The following is a 23380-nucleotide window of genomic DNA, read 5'->3' on the forward strand; positions in this document are numbered from 1 at the left end:
GTGCAAATGAGCCCCATTCAGTGTCAGTCTCTCCTGCACACATTCACACCTCTCCAGCCTGGTTATGGCTCTAAATGTGCATTTCTTTTGTCTGCATTATAATTACTAACGATTGGCTATTCATGCTGTTTCAATCCCTAATTTCTTTTATCAAAGTTCTCACTTCACATTTGAAACTGTATCAAATGCCCTTCTTGAAAAAAGAAACATTTCAGTAACCATTCCTATTTAAACATTTTCATAAAAATAACAGCTAGGTGGCGGGTGCATCTTAGGGCTAGCTAGCATGTTAGCTTAGCTCACCATCAGTACACAACAATTTATGAGATTAAAACCATGTTTTTGCTCCAAACTTACTTTGTAACGCAAGTTCAGACAGAAAATATATTATTTTATAGTATTCTGCACGATGATAAAGTCTGTATCGATTAGCATTACATTATAAAAATAATCTATTATTATGAAAATACCTGACATGGCTCGAAGAACACAGATAAATCATATCGTTGCAATCATGTTTATTGTCTCCAAAACATCTGTATCTGCATGTTACAGCGATCTCTGGGAGCTTTGTTTATGTCAGGGAGTTCCTGGAATGTCACATGATATGTCTCATTTTCATGTGTTCCATAATGTGCATAGGGCGCCCTCAGGCTGCCGGTAAGGATTGAAAACACAGTACATCAGAGTATTCAGTGCTCATAATGATTACATCGGCCCATTTTGGGTATAAATTCAATAAATATTATTCCTCTCTATAGAAATCTGATGTAAACCTATGAGAATCTATCAATATTTCTCCAAATGTGCACATTTTTGAGCTAAAAGCCCTGAGGGAAGTTGTTTGGTCAAGCGCTTTCATGACGACAGCACAGGAGTTTTTATGTGAATGGGAGCGGCTGACGCTCATAATTCATATTAAAGGTATCGACTAATTTTTTCATTGCATAACTCCTGATGCAAATTAATACATAACTTTCACTATAAGTTTCTCAGAATAAAATAGTGGTCAAATACTGAAACTTGAGTCTTATATCTTTTTAAAGATGTATAGTTTGTCAAGGTAATAACATTAAAACTGATAGTAACTTTGAACTATCCTCGTGCTGGCTAACAGGTTAAAATTCTTCATGCCTTAAAGTAGCTTGAATGTAACTTTACATTTAGTATACGCGGTTCTATGAATATGCAAATAAGCCCCTCTTCCACTCGCTCACACCAGCTCAGAGATCCACTCGTTGATGATCACACGTTGACGTGATTGGTTACAAGGTAGTTTGTGACGTCAGAAACACCAGCGATTTGAAACCGCGTTTTTTCAGGTTCACTGCAGTTTTAAGGAGAAAATACTCAGCAATGGTGTTGACTTATGAATTTGCACATGGTTTGACTTAATCACCACATAGACAGAAACAACGATTTACATCACAGGAGGACTTTAAGCATTTACCTATTTAAATCCAAACGGCGACTTTCTTTTATGGCTGGGCAATGTATGTTTGTATATATACGTCAGTGTATCTATAGCGGTGAGGTCACTTATGACGTGGTCTGATTGGAAGTTTCCGTTGGCAGAGATTACGAAGTGATAGGATTACTCTGTTCAACACTGACCTAAGAGTAACAATCCTCTGGTGTGTGTGTGTGTGTTTGGCAGTTCCTGCTGTACTGTGAAGGAACAAGGTTTACAGAAAAGAAGCATCAGATAAGCATGCAGGTGGCTGAGAGTAAGGGTCTTCCAAAACTGAAGTACCACCTGCTGCCCCGCACTAAAGGATTCACCACTACACTGCAATGCCTGAAGGGAACAGGTCAGACGAACGCTTCCACACACTCCATCACTGTCATAGAGATACTGTTTACACAGAGCTACTATGTGTTACCCTGTTAAAAGAGTTCATTGCTTCCTGGGTGAGTGATGGGCACCAGGACATGAGTTAAGAAATTCCAAGTGTCCCTAAAGTGTCCCAGCTGAGAATGCTCTAAACCACAAATGTGCTCAACAAATGTGTTTTCTGGATTTTCACCATCCTGGTGTAAATACTAATGTTCAAGTATTCCTAGAATTTACGTGTTCCCAGAAAGCTCTTTAACACGTCACCATAAGAAAATTCCACCTCAGTGATCGAGAGACTCTTATGTCTGTCACATGCGTCCTAAATATAGGCTGTGAGTATAGACTATATTTTTAGCTATACACTGTCGTTCAAAGGTTGCTCACTAAGGCTGCATTTGTTTCATTAAAAATGTAATATGATTTTTCTGCATCATTACTCCAGTCTTCAGTGTCACATGATCCTTCAGAAATCATTTTAATATGCTGATTTGCTGCTGAGAAGCATTTATTATTATTATTATCAATGTTGAAAACAGCTGCTTAATATTTTTGTGAAAACCTTGATACACTTTTGATCAATTAAATACATCCTTGCTGAATAGAAATCTTAATTTCTTTGAAAAAAAAATAAATAATAATAATAATCTTACTGACCCCCAACTTTTGAACGTTGTGTAAATAAGACGCATAAATCATTGGGGTCCAGTAATGTCATGTCATCAATACACGTCATAATATGATGCTTATTACAATTGTTTATGTTTGATGCATGTGTGATATTGGGATTTTGTTCCATGATGCATTCTAATTCTTCAGTAATTACTTTTATTTGACATCACTTGCAAATTGCTTGTTTCAATATTTTCTTCCTCTAATGAGTTGACTGAAATGGATTTGTGAGCTTGTTTTGAATACAGATGGGGCATTATGAAAATGTGCAGCCACGCTGAACTGGTTTTCATACCAATTATACTCAATTTATACTCTCTTGAGCTTCTTCCCCTCTTATCCTGCCATGAATACTATGCAGTGCTCTCAATCTTAATTACAGTAGAAACGTTATTTACTTTAAAGGAGTTGCAAAAAATTGCCATTCATTGCTCACCTTCATTTCCAAACCTAATTTTTAAACTTTTTTCCTCTGTGGAACACAAAAGAAGATATTTTTGAAGAATGCTGGTAACCGAACAGTTTTGGTGACCATTGACTTCCATTGTATGAACAAAAACACATGAGAATGAGTGAATAATGACAGAATTTTCATTTTTGTTCAAAAATTCCATTACATCACATCAGAATGTATTTGTCCTGTTTCAACAGTAAAAGCTGTGTACGATGTCACGCTGAACTTCAAAGACAAGCAGAACCCAACCCTGCTGGGAATTGTTAGCGGGAAGAAATACAAAGCAGACCTGAGCGTCAGGTAAGATCACTTCATTCATTCATTTTAATTGGGTATAATAGATTAGCTTCTTTACTTGAATAATCTGAGATTTCAACTGAGGGTGGATATATCAAGATAAATGACTGTGAGTCCAAGATTTTCATTCACAGAATTTGGAATGTTTTTTTTTTATCTTACTGCTGGCCTGAGATCTCCTTAAATATTTGGATAAAGGTTGTAATAGGATCTGCGCCTTGTTATTAAAGGAATAGTTCACTTCAAAATGAAAATTCTGTCATCATTTACTCACCCTCAAGTTGTTTCAAACCTGCATGAATTTCTGTCTTCTGCTGAACACAAAAGAAGATATTTTGAAGAATGTCGGTAACCAGACAGTTGATGGACCCCATTGACTTCCATAGTGTTGTTTGGCTCGAGGTCATGGTGCAAAGGACCCTAGGTTGATTTTACTCCAAACCATCCCTTTAACCGAGTTGTCCTGCATGTGGTTACAGCGCCCTCTATTGGTGTGTTTTATGTGCTGCTCTGACCCCTCACTGTTCTATCCGCAGGCGCTTCCCTGTGGAGGAGATTCCTGATGATGAAAAGGAGTGTGCTAATTGGTTACACAAGCTCTATCAAGAGAAGGTATGAAGCTAAATCTTTAAAAACCTAGTTCAAATATATAGTTTTATATGAACATGTTTGAAACACAACCCTCTCCTTCAAGGATGCGTTACAAGAGCACTATGAGAAAGAGGGCAGTTACCCCGGCCCCACCATCATACCCAAACGTCGGATTTGGACTCTGCTGAACTTCCTGTTCTGGGCTACTCTCCTGCTTTCTCCGCTTATTAACTTTGCCTGGGACGTCTTTGTCAGCGGCTCTCCCCTCCTCATCATTGGCTTCATGATCTTCCTCATTGTCGGTCAGTTGTTGTTTTCTTAATGTGATATCAGAGTTGTTTTAAAACATTTTATTACAGGATAACTTTTACTTGATTACTGGTTTAATTCTGTTGTTTAATTTTTTTTCCCCTTGTCTTTGTTGTAAAGCGCTTTGAAAAAGCTAGCTAAAACAAAGCTATCATTATTATTGTAGCTTATTTATAAAATCCCCATGAATTAAAATGATAGTTTACATGGGCTCTTAATCCATATCTGATAGCTTAGAGATCTGTGTGCTGGTGTACACTTAGATGACAAAATTAGCTTTTAGTGCAAATACATATTTAAACTAAACTATCTGCTGATTTTGTTTAAATTAGTGATGCACCAAAATCATTTTTTACCAAAACAGTGAAATTATTCATTTTGCTGAACATCAAAACCGAAAATAAAGTTTGGGTAATTAATTATTAACTAGAATTTGGTTATTATTGGGTGAACTCGTTATGCTGTTCAGGTTGTCATGTTCTCAGTTGAGACATTTAAATCAGTCGTAGTGTATATATTATGAATAAAGTATCTTATGTTCATCAAGGCTGCATTTATTTGATGAAAAATACAGCAAAAACTTTAATATTGTGTAGTTGCTTATTCGCATGCATATTACTAGGATATTGCCTGTTTATTAGTACTTTATAAAGCACATATTAATGCCTTATTCTGCTTGACCATATTCTACATCCCTTAATCCTACCCAATACCTAAACTTAACAACTACCTAACTAACTAATAATAAGCAGTAGGAGTTTGAGGCAAAAGTCGTAGTTAATAGTTAAGTGTGATGTAAATGTAACACTGTAATACCCTAATGTAAAGTGTGACTAACTATTTTTATTGACATCTTTTTACTTGGTGAAAAGAATTAGAAATGTAGTGTGTAAACTTTCTTCTTATAACCTTAGAAGATCGTACTGAATGAGTTGGTAATATGATGGTAATGAAATTATGAAGATACAATGTTGTAGTTACCTTGTCAATTAGCAAGTCATGAAATTACCAAAAAGTACCAATAAATTACGTAACTGGTGTGTTAGCTGGGAAGGATTTGCATGCAGGTATGAATGTTAAGTAAAGTGGGACGGTACTTGTGTACGTGTTAACCATTTTTGAGAAATATATCAGCTTGGTTCAAACTCCTAAAAATTAATGACCATGGGAAAATGTGGGTCCCGTGGCCAAACCATTTGAGATCCACAGCGGTATGGCATCAGTTAATGAGTTCTGGGTGAGGGATAGAGTTGAGTGCACTAGTTAATTCTTTATCCCTGTCACTGTTTCTCTCTTTTGCAGCTTCTGTAGCAGTTCGCCGGCTCATTGGAGTAACCGAAGTAAACAAGACCGGATCCAGCTACGGCAACGTAGAGGCCAAGAAGGACAACTAAACATTTTCATCGTGTCAACACCATGTGGCCACTGTAACGCTCACCCTACGGTCCAGCCTCAGGCACAGAGCTGCCCTGTGTGCAGTTATCCTTCTTTTTACAAAAAAAAAATCTAATAAAAAAAAAAAAAAAAATGAATGAAATATTAAAAATCTCTTCAATGCAGCATTGGGAGGTATATAGGGATATAACTATAGATATAACTTAAACACGCTAGTCTAAAAACATTATGATAATTTTTATGAACCAACTAAATGGGAAATAGAGGAGAAGAAACGCTCCTCAGCTGCGGATCGATGCCGATATGCTTGTCTCCTCCGGCGGAGAAAGATGAGTTGACCTAGAGAGACCAACCGCTGATTCTAGTCACCCTATCAGTGACCTTTCCCTCCTGTTTAGCCCCGCCCATTTTCCCAAACAAGTTCACTTGCTGTCCTAGTTCTCTATTAATATTTATCATCTCCGGAAGTGCTTTGTAACACTTCCTTCTCTGCATCTACACTATCAGCACCTCCATATCAGTAGCCGTTTCTTCGCAACGTTTCTCTTTGGATCTTCACATGAAGAGTCACTCGGACTGATTTTCTACGCTCAGAATTTCACGTTACGGGCCGGCAGAGCATGCTGCACTGAAGAAGACAAACAGCCCAGCCAATCAGAGATGAGATGGTCATGTCAGTCCCTAACTAACAAATGAACTGCTGTAGATCGGGTCTATTGCAGCTGGAGTGACATTGGTGGAAACTGTTAGATGACCAACTTGACGTTAATAGAAATGGATTGAGCAGGGTTTCTAAGGAAAAGCATGTCTTCTGTAACTTTACCTTTTCACAATGGTGTCTTATCCCACTCCATCACCATTGCTTTACTGGGTATACTGAATAAGCAATACATGTTTTCTACCAATGTACTCCTATATACCTAGAGCAGGGGTGTCCAGAATCAGTCCAGGAGGGCTGCTGTCCGGTAGACTTTAGCTCCAACTTGCCTCCAACTAGCTGAACCCTGCAGGACAGTGGCCCTCCAGGAGCAGGGTTGGACAGTCCTGACCTAGGGCACCTCTTTAGTCAATTTTGTCCAAATAATTAAAGGCCCGTGGACTGAGATTAATTTCCCCACCATCTCTAGTCATGTGTAACTAATGAAATATAGTGGTTATAGAGTGAGATGCTGAGAGTAGCTGAATGACCAGGAAGAAAACGATCAGTTCTGTCAATAAACAAAGATTGTGAAACTTGTTTAGTGTGATCTAATGACACTAATGGTTTGTAAATAAACTTTAGAAGTTTCTTCTTGACCCAAACCCATCTCATTTAGATGAATGCACCCCCCACCGCCCACCCCTCTTTCAATCTGCAACTTCAATGGCGGAACAGGAAACGGCCCATGCAAGCCTTAACGGAACAGAACAGTGCAGCTTCTGTGGTGTGTGCTTGGACAGTCCCGTGTGGTTGTGATTCTCACATGTTGTGCAGGTTTGCTGGTCCTCAAATCATCCGTCACTGTGAGATTACACAACATTCATGTAGGGATTTGAAGATGTGAAATTCATAAGATCTGTGGAAGATCTGCGTGACACAAGTGTAGCCGACGTGGTTTATAATTTCGGTCAGAGACCAAAGTTCATGAAACTAAAATATGGATGTACCAGGTTTAATTTTTACCTGGTTGGAGGAATAGCGAGCTGACGTATTTTTATTTTCACCAGTTAATGCTGAGAGACTGAATTTATTAATTTGACAGAAAGCAGTGATTGCCACAGCTAAGTTTAGAACGTTTTTTAGGAGATGATGCTTTTCATGTATTTGATTGGTTTGCGTTAAAAAAACAAAAACATGTAATAAATGGTTGACATTTCAGAGTAAGCTTGCTAATCTGGGATCATTGATTGTAGTTAAGACCACTACGGACAGGATAGGACTCTGAACCAAGATCATTTCCTGTGCTCTAATTCTGTTAATGAATGTGTTACCTGATCTGAGGCCAGAATTACCTCTGCTTGTAATAAATGTTGCTACTATATACTGCAGTGTCGGACTGGCGAGATTGAGTTTGTAAAGTACAGACTAAATGGCCGACTGCTAAACAATATAGAGAGTGTTTCTGACTTGCATTTAAGTTAAATCTCTTCTTGAAAAAGGCGGTATGTGAACGGAGGCTGAGTAGAACTAGAATTTTAGTCTGTTAAAATCACCAACTTTTTTGTATTTTCTTCCAGATTAATTAAAGCATTCAGTGTATGATTGGAACTGTATTTGTTTCATTTCATACTATGAATAACCAGGTAGTCTATAGGAATATAGTATAATAATACAATGAAAGATGCATTAACTGCTTACACCTTGTAAAGAATAGAACTGCAAAAAAGTAATGGTCTTGGTTAAACACAAATGGTCTTAAACACAAAGTCTTGGTTCGCTTATTGATTACTGGAATATGTCTCTGCAGAAGTATAAATAAACCAACAATCAAAATTTTTGACACGCTTGACTGCATGTTATGAAATCTTTTGATCCAAAAGCTTATGCTTCAATGCCTAAAATACGTTTTGTAGACAATTTAATTAGTGTGTTATTTCAAATTTGTAATGACTTATGAAAAGTGTATAGTAGTAATAAAGGGTGTGTCCACATATTTGACCCTTTAGTGCCTGAAAAAAAATGCTGATTAGGGACTTTCATTTCAGATGAAAATTGGTTTGTTTCGAAATCTCTGTTTAGACATTGTCAGCTGTGATCTCTTCCCTGGAATCGCATGACTTTGGTTTCATCAAGTCATGCAAGTCTGCTTTTCTTCTCTTTTTTCATTATTGTTATTTAGTTTTTGCAAAATAGAAAAACAAAAACAAACAAAACAACAGTAGAACCAGAACCAACAGCCATTGCTATGAATGTATTCAACAAATATGCTGTTGCAAGAAAAAGAAAGAAAAGAGGGTATATTATAATTTAAAGGGATAGTTCACCCACAAATGAAAATGATGTCATCATTTACTCATTCTCAAGTTGTTCCAAACCTGAATACATTTATTTCTTCTGATGAACACAAAAGGAGATATTTTGAAAAATGTCGGTAACCAAACAGTTGATGGACCCATTGACTTTCATAGTATCCCCACTCCCACCCCATTTCATGAAAAGAAATTCATGTTTGGAGCAATCATATCCTTTCAAGGATTTAAAATGCTAACTATGTTTCTTTCTTTTGTGTGTTTATTGGAAACAAACCGTTGTAGCCTATCGCCCGTAGGTGTGTGAAACAACCTCCCCACCCCCAGTTAACCGCTTTCGGAGCAACTCAAATAAAGGAGGCGGAACTGTCAGGTCAGATTTACATATAAGTGCTTATCAACTCCAGACAAAACAATGGGGAAGTCGTGGAAGAAACCGTCTTCGCCAGCAAAAGAAAAAACACTTAAAACCTCTCATTTGTCACGTTGTTTCGACCAGAGCCTCGTATCTCTCGCATCATTTGTGTGACTGTGCTCAATGCTGCCGATCAGTCGGTGACCAGGTGACAGACATGGGGCTCTGCTCTTTAACACATCAGATCGATGCCTTGAACATCCTTCATGAACTGCGAGCTCACGCCACAACCAGTAATGCAGATGGCGAAGGCCAGTGTTCAGGTGCTTTAGCGGCCGGTAAAGTCGCGGTTCGCCCGGGCGATGTGATGAAGGAGCCCCGCAGGATGAAGACTATCGCGGAGAGAGCGCGAGAGAGCTGCCTCACACGACTGCTCGAGATACTGACACAGCTCATATCTGTCGAGGAAGACTTTATAAAAGAGGTTTCCTACGAGAAGAGTTTGCTCAAGCGTAAGGTAAGATGTTTTTGTGTTTCTGCTGTAGTGTAAATTTTGTGTTATAACGACACAGTTGTTGTCAAATGAGCACGTCTATCAGGCTACCTATGTTGGATTAGTCATTTATTTTGGTCTAATAGTAAAGCCATTAAACTATTAAATAACGCAGTGGACGTATTGGAATCAAATGCATTCGAAGCAAATGAAAAATATTTTATTTCAAAAAGGCTTTTTAAACAGTAGGTGTTTCCACACGTTCTGACTACTATACAGTATTTTGGTTGAATTGTGACTAAATATAGGCCTATACACTCTTAATAATGGTTCAATATGGGCATCTAGTGTTCCACTAATGAAGAATCTTTATCATCCATAGAACCTTTCCATTCAACAAAAGCTTCTTTATAGAAAAAAAAGGTTAATTCAAATTATTAAAAGTCAAACACCAAGTCAAAATGGTTCTTCTATAGCATCTCTGTGAAAATCCCCTTTTAGAGCCTTTATTTAGTTAGTGTGCATATATACGTTTATAGTATGTGGATTGTAAACTCATCTGACTTTACTTGAATGTGATTATACATATAGGCTCTTTTTCGAATTAATCATATTTTTTGTCCTTTCTTTCAGGACAGTGTTGAGCTGAAGAACATATGCTTGAGAATGGCTATTGCAGAAGGTAGTTCTTGCTCTTATAGAGATTTGAGAGAACTTCGGGACTGTCTTCGACATATTGTCGGTAACCTGCTTGCATGTGTGCGAGATGAAAACAATCTCTCGTCCACTGTGACCACACGCAGACTGAGGGAGCTGTCTAACTCCTTCCCTGATATCTGAAGATCGAGAGATTTGTGAATTCAAAGGAACTACCTCTAGCTCGTAAATAAGAACACACTACCTTTTCTTAGAAAAGAAACAAGCCAAGAACTATACGTGAATCATCAGTAAATGTGAAATCAGATTCTGACTAAAGGTGAAATAAGATTCACAAGAAGTGTTTTGCAATGAAAGCTGTCTATATCTCCAGCTTTTTGAGAGTTGTCTTCATATTTATTATTTTGCGTCAATCAGTACTCAAGCCTAAGGATGACAGAACAACATTCTCTCAACGCATGCCAGTATCATGAGTCTGTACTCCGCTGACTGTACAGGTAAATCAAGTCTAACAGCTGCTAGTGCTGAATCCACTCTCAACTCAGTGGATGGGATGGCTGTCACACCTCGGGATTGTCTGGTGTGGCCGCCTTTGTCATCTGCTAAAAAAAGAGTTAATGAGTGTGTTGGGTGGGGGAGGGGAGTGTATAAAATGCATGTTGTGTTTGTGTATTTGTTGAATTAAAGGATTATGACATTACAGTGTAATTATCAAATTCAAAAACCTTTATTATCTATCAACCAGTGATATAAATTTGTCTTAGGTTAAAAGGCTCACATATACACAATACAATCACACACATCACAAAACACAATTAATACAAAGAAAATGCCGTACAAATAAGAAAATAAATAAAGGCCTAAATACAATATACTAATAAAACTTTTTGGTCTTATTTAAAATACAAATTGCAGTAGGAATAAAATAGTTCCTGTAAGCTTTCTTTTTGGCCAAAGAAGCTCTAACGCGGCAACCTGATGGCAGTACCTGAAAAGAAGAGTACAGAGGATGAGAGGGGTCAGTAATGATGGAGACTGCTTTCCTCTTTGCTGCACAGTTATAAAGATCTACAAGTTGAATCTGCGGGGCCCCAATATTTTTAGATGCCTGTTTGATTACTCTGGATAATTTTTTCTTGTTTTCAGCAGAAAGAAAATTAAACCAGGATACAATATTAAAGGTCATAACTGATTCAATTAGAGAATGATACACTGCTCTCAAGATATTCTGTCTTACATTAAAACCCTTCAACCTTCTGAACAGAAATAAGCACTGGTGAGCCTTCTTATAGACACTATTCACATGCTGAGTAAAGGATAGATGCCTATCAATCTCAGTGCCCTAATATGTGAAGGTCTCAACTTGTCCCACTACCCCCAGCCTAAGTGGTTCAGATAGTGAATATAAGGTATTTGATGAACGAAACCTCCCACAACACAACTCCTTCGTCTTTCTTATATTCAACTCCAGAGAACTTTCTTGAAACCTTTGGACCATAGAATCAACATAATTGTCTATATGTGACCAGGGATTGCTCATCTGTTATGCAAGCCACCAAAGCCATGTCATCAGCATATTTCAGAAGGGACATACCATTAATATCACACTTAATTTCGTTGGTATATACAGAAAATACAACAGGCGATAACACGCAGCCCTGAGGAACCCCCGTATTTACAATAATACTATTAGATTTAAAACCATACATTCTGACATGTTGGGGTCTATCTTTTAAAAAGTCCTTAATCCATAGAACAAGAGTTGAGTTAACTTGTAGTCTCTGCAGGCAATTCAGTAATAGACAAATGTTCACTGTGTTGAAAGCAGATGCAAAATCCTAACAAATGAGTTCGGAAGGTCCAGGGGCCTCATTTATAACCGTCGCGTACGCACAAAACAGGCCCTGAAAGAGGCGTACGCCACTTCCGACGCATAAGTTGTGATTTATAAAAACAAACTTGACGGGAAAATTTGCGCACCTGCACGCAAACTCTGACCCATGCGTACGAACGTTTTGGAGATGGAGCAGTTTGGCGACACCGATGGTGAGCTGGAGTTAAATGTCTTTTTGGTCAAAAATTAAACATATACAGAAAGATAATACAAATATAATTTCACTCACCAAGCCTGTCACTTGAAGCAAATATCCATCCCTTCTTAAATGTCCGCGCCAGCGAGCGCGTTGGGCCGTTTAGTGAAACTGACGCAAATAACAGTTTAAATAAATAAAATAATGATTTAAACTATGTTTTACTTCTGATATAAACATTTAGATTAAATATGCCATTCAAATTAATGGAGAACACTTAAACATGAAATCATTACTGAGAAGTTACAACATTTTTAATTCAAATTCAGTCAATATAAATATTTGTTGTGGATGCGAAGTTTTGAACACTTTTCCTGTAGCGTGCTGTGTTTTAATGTTTTAACCACAGAGATAATTGCTTATCAAGATAATACAAGATTGTCTGAGAAAATAGTTTCGTGCAAATAATGCCCAATCTGTTTCCATTAAAAATATAAATCAATTAAAAATACAATTTGGCCAGTGGAAAAGATTAAATGTATTTTACACTATTTGATGTGTATTCAAAAACAAGACAAGGATAGGCAAGTACATGATTTTTATTAATGTAATGTGTCTTGTACCGTTAAACGTTATCACGTGGATGAATAATCATATGCAAATGATATGCAGATGAGGATATGCATAGTAAAACTAGGCGTTGTAAGCTCCATATATGGATATTTCGGGGTGGAGACACAATCTTCCGCTGACTGGGATTTATAAAGTGAATTCTGCGCAGGTTCTGGCGTACGAACGGTTTTATAAGTCTGAATATTTTTTTGCGTACGTAATTTTTGGCTTTCAGGCGCACGTACACTTTTAGTAAGGTTCCTACGCACAGTTTTATAAATGAGACCCCAGGTGTCCAGTCACTTTATCCAAGAGAGTTAAGCTGGCATCCTCAACTCCCCGTTTTGGCTTATAGGCAAACTGGAGCGGGTCCAGACACTCAGCTACCTTGGTGGTAAGATCCCCCGCCACCACCTTCTCCATGCACTTGCAAAGAATCGAAGTGAGTGCCACAGGTCTAAAATTTGTCATCTCCTTGACATGTTTTTTTTTTAGGAACAGGAATAATGGTTGTCTCCTTCCATGCTCTAGGAACATACCCTGTGTTCAGTGACAGCTGAAAGATCCGAGTGAACATACCACCTAGTTGGGCTGAGCACTCTTTCAACATGCGGCCCTCAAGTCTGTCTGGACCAGGAGCTTTCCTTGGCTGTAATTTGGAAAGGATGGAAACAACCCTTTGCTCATCCACTCTGACTGGTGTAGAGGCACTACTGATATCAAACTGGTCCCAGTCGTTTCCGGGATTAGTCAAATTAAACCTGACATAAAAAGTGTTTAGCTGCTCTACAAAGGAAGCAGGGTCTGGACTATGAACTTGAGTTGAAGCTTTAGTTTTTCCCATCATCATATTCAGATTCTGCCATGCTACTTTTGTATTTTCTCCAATAAACCTCTTCTCCATTTTGTCTTTAAAGCGAAGCTTGGCCAGCCTAGTTTTATCTCTCAGTTCCTTTTTCAGTTCATTATAACGACTATTATCACCCTCCATAAAGGCCATTTTTTCAGGTTAATACAATAGAAACCCAGGGTTTGTTATTTGGGTAAAGTTTAACTTCCTTAGTTGGAATGGCATTGCCAGCACAGAAGCATAATGCTGCAAATGCATAATGCTCATATAAAGCATATATGAGCAAATGGAGTCATTAATCATGTCCAGGTCTCCCTCGCTGCTCTGAAAAAACATCCCCCAATCAGCAAGTTCAAAACATCCCCTCAGGGTTTCCACAGAATCATTGTTCCAGACCTGAATAGTTTTTGTTAGGATCTTATCTCTTCCATGAGCACGTAACCTCATAAAAAAAAAAAATACATATATAAAAAAAATCTTTCCTTTTCCTTTAAATCCTCACTTATCGAGCTTATGCTACTCTGAACAATGCCTGAACTTCGTATTTTGAGTACTTCTTGCGTTGTTTTTTGCCTCTTCACGGCGACTTGCTTAATTTAGTCCTAATCTGTATGTCGCTTTGGACAAAAGCGTCTGCTAAATAACTAAATGTAAATCTTATGTGTTTTCAACCTTTGTCTGTATTTTGGCAACAACAGTACTACATTATGGTTTGAGAAACCAAGAAGAGGGAGGGATTTAGGGACATAAGCACCAGGTATATTACCAAAAGATTAGTCCAACATTTTTTCCAGACGAGTTGGGGAGGTAACATTGTTCTGACTGTGGAAGCAATGATCCAACATCGCAGCTGTTAAAATATCCCAGAAAAAAGATAGGTTGATCAGCTGCTCTGGATACAGCATTATTATAACTGTCTGCAATATGTTCAGCTGCAAGAGCATTATCAGGGCCAGGAACATAGGCAAGGATCACCGTCACTTGAGTGAATTCACGGGGAAGATAAAAGGGTCAAAATGACACTGTCATAATTTCATAATGCTTTGAGTAAACGGTCTCATGCACCGTAAAATTAGTTGTCCATTTATCATTCACCGCCATACAAAGACTGCCTCCAATCGATTTCCCTGTCTTTTTTGTGTCTCGGTCATATGAAAGTAAATCCATCCAAGTTCAATACAGTGACCTCAGACAGCCATGTTTCAGTGAAACAGATCAAACTCGTGTTCCGATAGTCAGAATCAGTTTTGATCAACACGGAAAGTTTGTCCATTTTATTCCGCAATGACCGCACATTTGACAAGACAACGGCAGGTAATGGAAGCGTACTTCCCCGTCTTCTCACCCTGTTCCTGATTCCTCCTCTTGATTCCCTTTTCCGACGGATTATTTTCCTCAGCAAATGCTTGGGGGTTAAATTCAGAAGTGGTGATGTTGGTATATTAGATTAAACTTGTTGCAGATCTAGAAGATCAGCCCAAGCATAAATCATGAAGCCTGAGTTGATGGTTTGTGAATCTGCTGGTGAGCTCCAGCACGACCAAACAGGTTGAACGCACAAAAGGATCCATAGAAACAAAGTCCAAGTTTTCAAGTTTTAAAATCGTATGCATCTTGATGAGCTGCACCACTTGCATAACGTGTGTCGAACTCTGACTCCAAACAGGAACAACAAAAAACAAAACAATAAAACACAAACGGCCTTTAACTGCGAGTCGCTCAAGCCGTGGAACGCCCATGTTCCAAATAAAATCATTTTCAGTGTTACAACTCGCCTTGTTAGTCTTAAATATTTGATTATGAGTTCCAAGTTTTGCTTCTTCTTTTTTTTTATCATTCCAAAAATCAATACACTAATTAGCCAAAACATTATTACCACCCAATATGCTGTTGGTCAACTGTGTGCTGTAAAAACAGCGCCGACCCACTGAGACATGGACTCTACAAGACCTCTAAAGGTGTTCTGTGGGATCTGGCACCAAGACGTTAGTAGGAGATCATACCAGTCCTGTAGGTTGCGAAGTGAAACCGAAGAACTTGTTGGTCCAACACATCCCACAGATGCTCAATTGTAGAGATCTGGGGAATTTGGAGTCCAGGGCAACACCTTGAACTCTTCATCATGTTTCTCAAAGCATTCCTGAACAATATGTGCAGTGCGGACAGGTGTGTTATCCTGCTGAAACAGGCCACTTTCACCAGGGAACACCACTGTCATGAAGGGGTGTACCTGGTCTGCAACAATGTTTAGGTAGTTGGCACGTGTCAAATTCACATCCACATGAATGACCGGACCTAGAGTTTTCCAACAGAACATTGCCCAGAGAATCACACTCCCTCCACCGGCTTGTCGTCATCCTGTGCATCCTGGTGCCATCACTTCCCCAGGTAAACAGCGCACACATTTCCTCCCATAACCATCATTGAAATTTTGTGTGACTTGCCACAGTAGACCTTCTGTTGGCTCGGACAGGATAGCCTTTGTTGCCCTCGTGCATTGATGAGTTTTAGCTCCCAATGTCCTGTTGCCGGTTTGCGGTTTGTCCATCCTCAGACACTCTAAAAAATGCTGGGTTGCTTTAACCCAATTTTGGATCAAATATGGACTAACCCAACGTTGGGTTAAAAATGCAATTTAAAAATGGACAAACCCAGCCGTTGGGTTACATTTTTAATGTAACCAATGCAATTTGTCTATTTTTAAATTACATTTTTGTCCATTTTTGATTTTGTTCAAAATGCAATTTGTCCATTTTTTAAATTGCATTTTTAACCCAATGTTGGGTTAGTCCATATTTGACCCAAAATTGGGTTAAAACAACCCAGCATTTTTTAGAGTGGACCACTGTTGGTAAAAACTCACCACTGCTGACCTGAAACAACCCACAGGCCTTGCTGTTATAGAGATACTCTGACCCAGTCGCCTTGCCATAACAATTTGGCCCTAGTCAAAGTCCCTCAGATTTTTATTCCTGCCGATTTCTCCTGCATCCAAACATGTTAACAGTAAAAAACGTTGGGTTATTTGTTTAACCCAACCGTTGGGTTACACATATTGGGTCAATATGTTGGGTTATTTTCCAAAAATATTAGGTCATTCTTATCTGGCACCGGTCTTGGAGTCCCTCTACTAATAAGCTGGTAAGTTGAATAATGATAAGAGAGACCAAATGTGCAGTGCTGGGGCTACTACAGATCCAGGTACAGTTAATTACTTTTTGTTTGATTTTTGTTTTCAGCTGTCTTCCGTCATTTTAATACAGTATGTTTTAATTTCAATACAGTCTGAGCTGTTTGATGACTGACAATGATTGAGTGGCAAAAGAAAGCAAGAAGTCCTCACAGCCAAGTCGAGGAGTTCATGAGACACACACCACCTCAACAAACTGCAGTGCGTGGAATTGATCCTCTGGAATAAAAACTGTCGAAGAGATCATTAGAGAACATCCCAGACTTCACAGTTTTCTTGGAATGGTGAGTTTAATGATGTTCAGTATAGAGGGTATGCGCGTGACGTCACCGTCGACTGACTGCGGTTACGCCCACTGAGTGGCAGAATGACTGCCGTGAAAAACACACAAAAAACATCAAAAATGGGAAAGAGCTTTTCGATTGACTGTACAACTAGATTTGACAAGAAATCTGAGGTATATTTTTACAGACTGCCGAAAGCTACAGTAGCCTACAGTAGTAGTGGGAAGTTCTGTTTGAATCTCGTTCATAAAAATTAACAAATCTTTTTTCAAGTCATTTCGTTCATTTCAGCAGAATGTATTTAAAATGTTACATGTCAAAAGCCAAATTCACCAAACACATCAAATGTATGTTGATCACATTTAGAATAAGAAAAAACTGCAATGCAAGGAAGTGGCCAAATTATGAGAAACAGAAACGATTCATTCATTTATCTGGGTTCACAGGCAAATTTGCTTTTTTTTTTTCCCTGGTGTTGAAATCAGGCTCATATAAATGTCAGGAAACACAACGATTCCTGTCTGCATGTCAATATCCATGATAACTGGATCTTTGGTAAGTTGTAAAGAACACTAAATCGAGTCCAACCTTTAGTTTAAACTGATAATCGCTTGTTTTACTCACGTTTTTGCGGTTTCCCCTATTGATTCCTGTCACGCAGCAGCTCTTCGGCGGGAAAGTGACGGCAATGCATCAATCCCTCTAGAGGGAAGGGGTGTCTTATTTTGGATTTTTTTTTAGCTGTGTCTAAGTGCATATGAAATTAGGTTCACACACGTGTGGTATAGATGAAAACTGTTTTTTTCTTCTTCTTCTTCTGTAAACTTGGATGATCATGGAGCAATGGCCTTTAAACCCCTTTCTGACATCCTGCCATCATCGCCATACCTCACCAATGAAAAAATGGTGTGTCCAATGCTGAAATGAAACGCTGCTTAAATGACATTTAGCCTGTAAGTAAAAGCAACACTATCAAATAAATTTTGATAAATTACACTGTTCTGCGGCTCGTTCATCCACTTCTTCTTTTCTTCAATGATTCCGCTTGTTAATGGGATTGTTCATCCAAAAAAAGAAAATTCTGTCATGATTACTCACCCTCAAATCGTTCCAAACCTGTAAGATTTTCGCTCCCCTTCGGAACACAAAAGAAGATATTTGAGATGAAATCTGAGAGCTTTCTGTCCCTCCATTGACAGCCACGCAACTATCACTTTCAAGCCCCAGAAAGGTAGTAAAGACATCATTAAAGTAATCCATGTGACTCCAGTGGTTTAACCTCAATTTTATGAACTGACGCGAGTGCTTTGTGCAAAAAAACATAATTGTTGCGTTCACACTCATGTCGTCTGCTCTCGCATTAAAACAACACGCATGTGTCGAGGTGCTCTTGTGAACATGCGTTTGAGTTTAATATGCTGTAAATAAAGTGATAAATTATGGTTAAGGGATAGAATATACTCATGTCGCTTCATAAAATTGAGGTTGAACCACTGGAGTAACATGTATTATCTTAATGATGTCTTTGCTACCTGTCTGGGGCTTAAAAGTGATAGTTGCGTTACTGTCAATGAAGGGACAGAAATCTCTCAGACTCATCAAAAAGATCTTTATTTGTGTTCTGAAGATGAATGAAAGTCGTACAGGTTTGGAATGACATGAGGGCAAATAATTAATGACAGAATTTACATTTTTGGGTGCACTAACCCTAGCACTAACAGCAGGTGTAATGACTAATTAGAGTGACCATCATTTAACAGCACTGCTTTGATGTAACTTTTTCATAATTTAACACTGTTGATGTTGTCACAGTGCATGCCCAACTGAACTTTATTTATTCTTTTAAGGTTGGAACTAACATGGTGCATTACCTGAACAGTGAGATAAGCCCGGATCTGCATGACTTGATGCTTGGGGACAAAGAGAACTCGCAAGTTTTTATCATATTCAGAGTGGAAGCAGTTGAACAGAAGACTTTATTTCAAGCAATAGATGTGTTTAAAAAATGTTTTACATCTATGACATAAACTATTTCAAGACCCCTCCACTCATTTTGAGAGTTTTTGTAGCATGCAAACTTTAATATATCCGGAGGAGTTCCTGCCTCATTAAGAACTTTGGTCATCATCATCATCATTAGGTCCAGTAGTCAACATATGTAGTTTTATTACTTAAGGTATGTTTACAACAACACATCAATGCATTCAGTGTACAGTGAAGACCTTTTAATAAAGTTGTGATTAGGATTTAATGTTATTAATTTGTGTATTCTGTCCATATAGGTTATTGAATTAGGTTATTAATGCAGTTTTAAATTTAGTGTTCATTTTGAATTTTTGTGCACCGTATGTATATATTTTATGTATTTGTACTCTATGTACATTTGCATAGGTTTTGAATTTATTATGTGTGTTGTATGTACACTTGTGTATTTTGAATTTATGTACACAATTATGTATATTTACATTAAATGCTGACTCCCCAATATATAGTTTGTAATTTAAAAATATATTTTTTGAAACATGTATTGTTTTATACAAATAAACAATCTGTATTTGAAAACAATGTGTATTTTATTTATTAAAATAAGGTCATAAATAAAAATAAATATTTAACTCAACTGTTGGGTTATTTTAACCCAACTGGAGTTTAACCCAGTGCATTGGGTTAAAATAACCCACAGTTGGGAAGGTGCTACACCAAGCCATAGCTGGGTTATTTGTTGGGTTATTTTTAACCCAATGTTTTTAGTGAGAGATTATGAGAATTTACCTTCTAATCTTCCCAGACCTTAATATTTGGGTTTGGTAGGAGATGATCAACGATATTCGCTTCACCTGTGATATACCAGAGTATATACATAATGTTTTGGCTCATCTGTATATCATTTTGCTGTGTGAATCAATTAGAGGAATTTAAGCATGTATTGAATCATCTCTTGTCACTAGATGGTGCACAAAACCAGCTTTATACTAATTTAAGATGTCTTGAGCCCTATGTCTGAAGATATTTCAAAAATTACATTTTTACTAGTGCTGATCAATTATGTTACACTTATGTAGGCCTATGTACACATTCAAATAATAAAATATCAAATCAAGAGGGAATTACTCAAAGAAATATAGCAAATTATATCAAATAATGTTTAAGAAAACACATTTTTGATAATGTTATGTCATTAAGTGTAGGCCTACATTTAAAAAGGACAAGCTAGCTAGTGAATGTATTAAAGGTCTAGAACAGTGTTTCTCAACCAGGGGTCCTCAGAAAACTGCACGGAAGCCTCAGGATGACTTAAAAGTATATTAATTAATACATTATTATTATATTAAAATAAACTAGCGTACATTAAACCTAAACTAAAACTGAAACTAATTTAAACTGAAATGTATATATAATTCAGTCAAAAAGGTTGAGAACCACTTAGTCTAGGATGATGAGTATTTTGTGAGTTGATTGTCAGTGTAAAGTCTGATCAATAGAGGGCGCCATTCACACATTTTATGTGTTTTGTGGTTTCACAGAATACGACTCGAATTCAAAATCTCTCAGATTTGGGAATTCATTATTAGAGGGAATCTTGTCATCTGTTCCGCATCTGAAATTGTGCGTGGAGCAGTAGATAGTCCTACTTGTGACTGAGTAATGACCGCATTCTAGATTTATTTCAGATTTACCATTCAACAGAGGAAGTGTTGATGACCACTTAAAACTGAATTAAAAACAGCTGAGTCAGTTAAAACCGGTAAACTTCTCATTTTACCTTGTAATATCCTTCAGTTTTGGAAACCCATTGAATACCGTTTTCTACTAAAGATCTTCTCATCTGATTCAAGTTCCACTCTTATAAAAAAAAAAAAAAAAAAATGGGGTTCTATACAGAACTCTATAGGGTTCTTAACTCAATTTTAAAGAACCCTTTATACCAAAAAGGTATAGGAGAAATGTCTTAAATTATTGCATAATATTTTCATGTTTAACAAGTTCTTTTTTCTAGTGATAAAGTATGTTTACAAGCTGCTTAATTAATATATTTTTTAAAATAAATTAAAACTATAATATGACCCCATGATGTGAACCCCTAAAAGGTTCGATAAAGCGCCTGCTATACAGCATCACCATTTAAGGGTCTATAAAGAACATTTTTTCCTAAGAGTGTGCTAGAGTTCTAAATAAACAGCCTACAGTTCCAAGGCCCAAGTCAAAAGTTTAATTTTTTAACAATTTTCTTTCCCTTAAACATCATCAGACCAATCACAAACTTTCTGAGGAGAAAACTTTCCTTTTGTGCCCTGTCTGAGGCTGGACTCTCATGACGTTGTTGTTTAGCATCCACATCCACAAGACCGATTGAACTCGGCAACCCCAGGCTCATGGAGGTCTGGGTTGAACCACTGTGGGCTCCTGACGGGCCAATAAGAAGCCAGCGCTGTGACTGTAGACAGTTGGATTGCTGGGCTATTATGTCACTTCCTGGGACATGGCAGAGCAGACCCAGACAGATGAGTAAAAGGATGAGTGTTGTGTGAGAGGAAGATCAGAGGAGAAGGCCATGCAGGCGCTGTTGGGGGTCCGTAACTGCCTCTCTTTCGCCCACACTGTCTTTTTAGACATTGTCGACTTTTAATTCTAATGTCTTTCTTGTGTTACTTGTGTTTGAGTGTCTCTCAAGCTTCTCCTCTTGCATCAACATTTTTTCCCTCATCCTTTTCCCTCTTGTGTTTTTTTTTTTTTATCTCCACCTGACAGGATTTCATACTATTCTTTGTTTTAATAAAATTATTATGTATAGATGAGACTGGGGCTAGTTGACACACTTTTTAATCTATTTTAATCTATTTCTATTTAGGTATATACATTATGCTAGATCTGAAAAATACTGAACATTTCTACCATTATTGCCAACAAAATAAGATACCGCTGGGTTAGTTTTCCCAATGTAAAGCTTATAGATTTTTCTGAATTTCTTAAAAAAAATGATGAAACATCAGCAAAAAAGTTTTGATGCAAAATATTGGAGTCAGTATTAAATAATTTTATACAAAAAAAAAAAAATCTACATTGAATAAAGGCTGTTCTTTTGACCTTTATATTCATCAAAGAATCCTGAAAATATGTGTCACTGTGTCAATAAAAATATTAAGTAGCACAACTGTTTTTAACATTGAGAATAATAATAAGTGTTTCTTGAGCAGCAAATCAGCATATTATGATTTCTGAAGGATCATGTGACACTGAAGACTGGAGTAATGATGCCGAAAATTCAGCTTTATTTGTTATTTTATGGCTAAATATATAACTAAAAAAATCTATTGAACATTTCTACCTTTATTTTTGCAGGAAATAAAGAAATGTAACTGGGCAAGTTGTCCCAATGAAAATCTGCCATGAAACAGCATATTACAGGTTTTTCAAAATAATGTGAACAATTTATGAAACATCAACAATGTAAAAAGTATCATACAAAAATATTGCATCATTACAGAAATTAATTCATTTAAATTCAATTTGACTTTTGTTTAAAATATGTTCACAAGCAACTATATGACAGTATGATATTAGAATTTTAGTTTACAAATTATTCATAATTTATAAATCACCCAAATTTACAACAGTTTTGAACTAGGTGTTTGAATCCAGCATACAAAACCACTGCAATGTATGATTTAATCTGTGATTTAAATCCTATAGGCTACAGTTAGTATGATACAGCCATTGTGACAACTTCCATCTTACATCAACATGCCTTCGGTCTCCCGTAGCATCTTATACTCTTGATCTACACTTCACTTGTGGGGTCACACTGTTCCCTCAACTTTTTCATTCTATTCATCACTCCCCTCTTTCTTTTCCTCGATGAGGCCAGATGAGGACTCTGGGTGGTTGTGAGAGCAGTGGGGCTGACTGGAAGTGTGTGTGTGTGTGTGTGTGTGTGTGTGTGTGTGTGTGTGTGTGTGTGTGTGTGTGTGTGTGTGTGTGTGTGAAAGAGAGAAATCTCACCCTGCGAGTGGGTGGTGGGTGATGACCCCTTCCTCTCCAGCTCTGTGTGTGTGTGTGTGTGTGTGGTGGGCTCGGCCCCCAGACAACTATCTCCGGGGCTCAATCTCACGCTGAATAGAACCTCCACTGTGTTTCACTGCGGGGCTTTCCCGCACGCTTCGGTCTCAATGTATGATTCATTATCCAATCAGAGGGAGGGTGACGCATCCGTGAGTGATCTTATCGAACCCTGGTGCCCACGCTCAGCCTTCCAGATGCTCCCTCTACTAAAGAAACCGAATTAATGGAGTTATTTTTAGTTCTGAGAACCTTAAAAATAGACTCAGAAGGGTGTGGTGGGACCTCTCACGATCAAGGCCTGTAGCTGAAACGGGCTTGAAGGAAGTCACGAGAATCTTCGTGACTTGC

The 23380-nt window shown here is 37.8% G+C and overlaps 2 protein-coding genes across 9 annotated transcripts in view; both read left to right on the top strand.

The window, feature by feature from the left end:
- agpat3 (1-acylglycerol-3-phosphate O-acyltransferase 3) overlaps positions 1–8034 on the top strand; it is a 25781-nt gene extending 17747 nt beyond the window's left edge. For all 8 annotated transcript variants that reach the window (XM_084106938.1, XM_084106942.1, XM_084106940.1 and 5 more), the window contains exons 6-10: positions 1658–1811; positions 3158–3260; positions 3794–3869; positions 3952–4150; positions 5460–8034. In XM_084106938.1, the coding sequence (XP_083963064.1) occupies positions 1658–1811; positions 3158–3260; positions 3794–3869; positions 3952–4150; positions 5460–5551 (624 nt within the window). In that variant the 3' untranslated portion in view covers positions 5552–8034. The remainder of the gene's footprint in view (positions 1–1657; positions 1812–3157; positions 3261–3793; positions 3870–3951; positions 4151–5459) is intronic.
- Positions 8035–8822: 788 nt separating this feature from the next.
- dleu7 (deleted in lymphocytic leukemia 7) lies at positions 8823–10706 on the top strand. The gene is made up of 2 exons (XM_084106962.1): positions 8823–9373; positions 9983–10706. Exons 1-2 carry the CDS (start codon positions 9074–9076, stop codon positions 10187–10189), a joined length of 507 nt encoding a protein of 168 aa, XP_083963088.1. The 5' UTR covers positions 8823–9073; the 3' UTR covers positions 10190–10706.
- The last annotated feature ends 12674 nt before the right edge of the window (positions 10707–23380 follow it).

Source organism: Abramis brama (genome assembly GCF_963993115.1).
Source record: "Abramis brama genome assembly, chromosome: 2".
In the NCBI taxonomy this organism is placed as follows: domain Eukaryota; kingdom Metazoa; phylum Chordata; class Actinopteri; order Cypriniformes; family Leuciscidae; genus Abramis; species Abramis brama.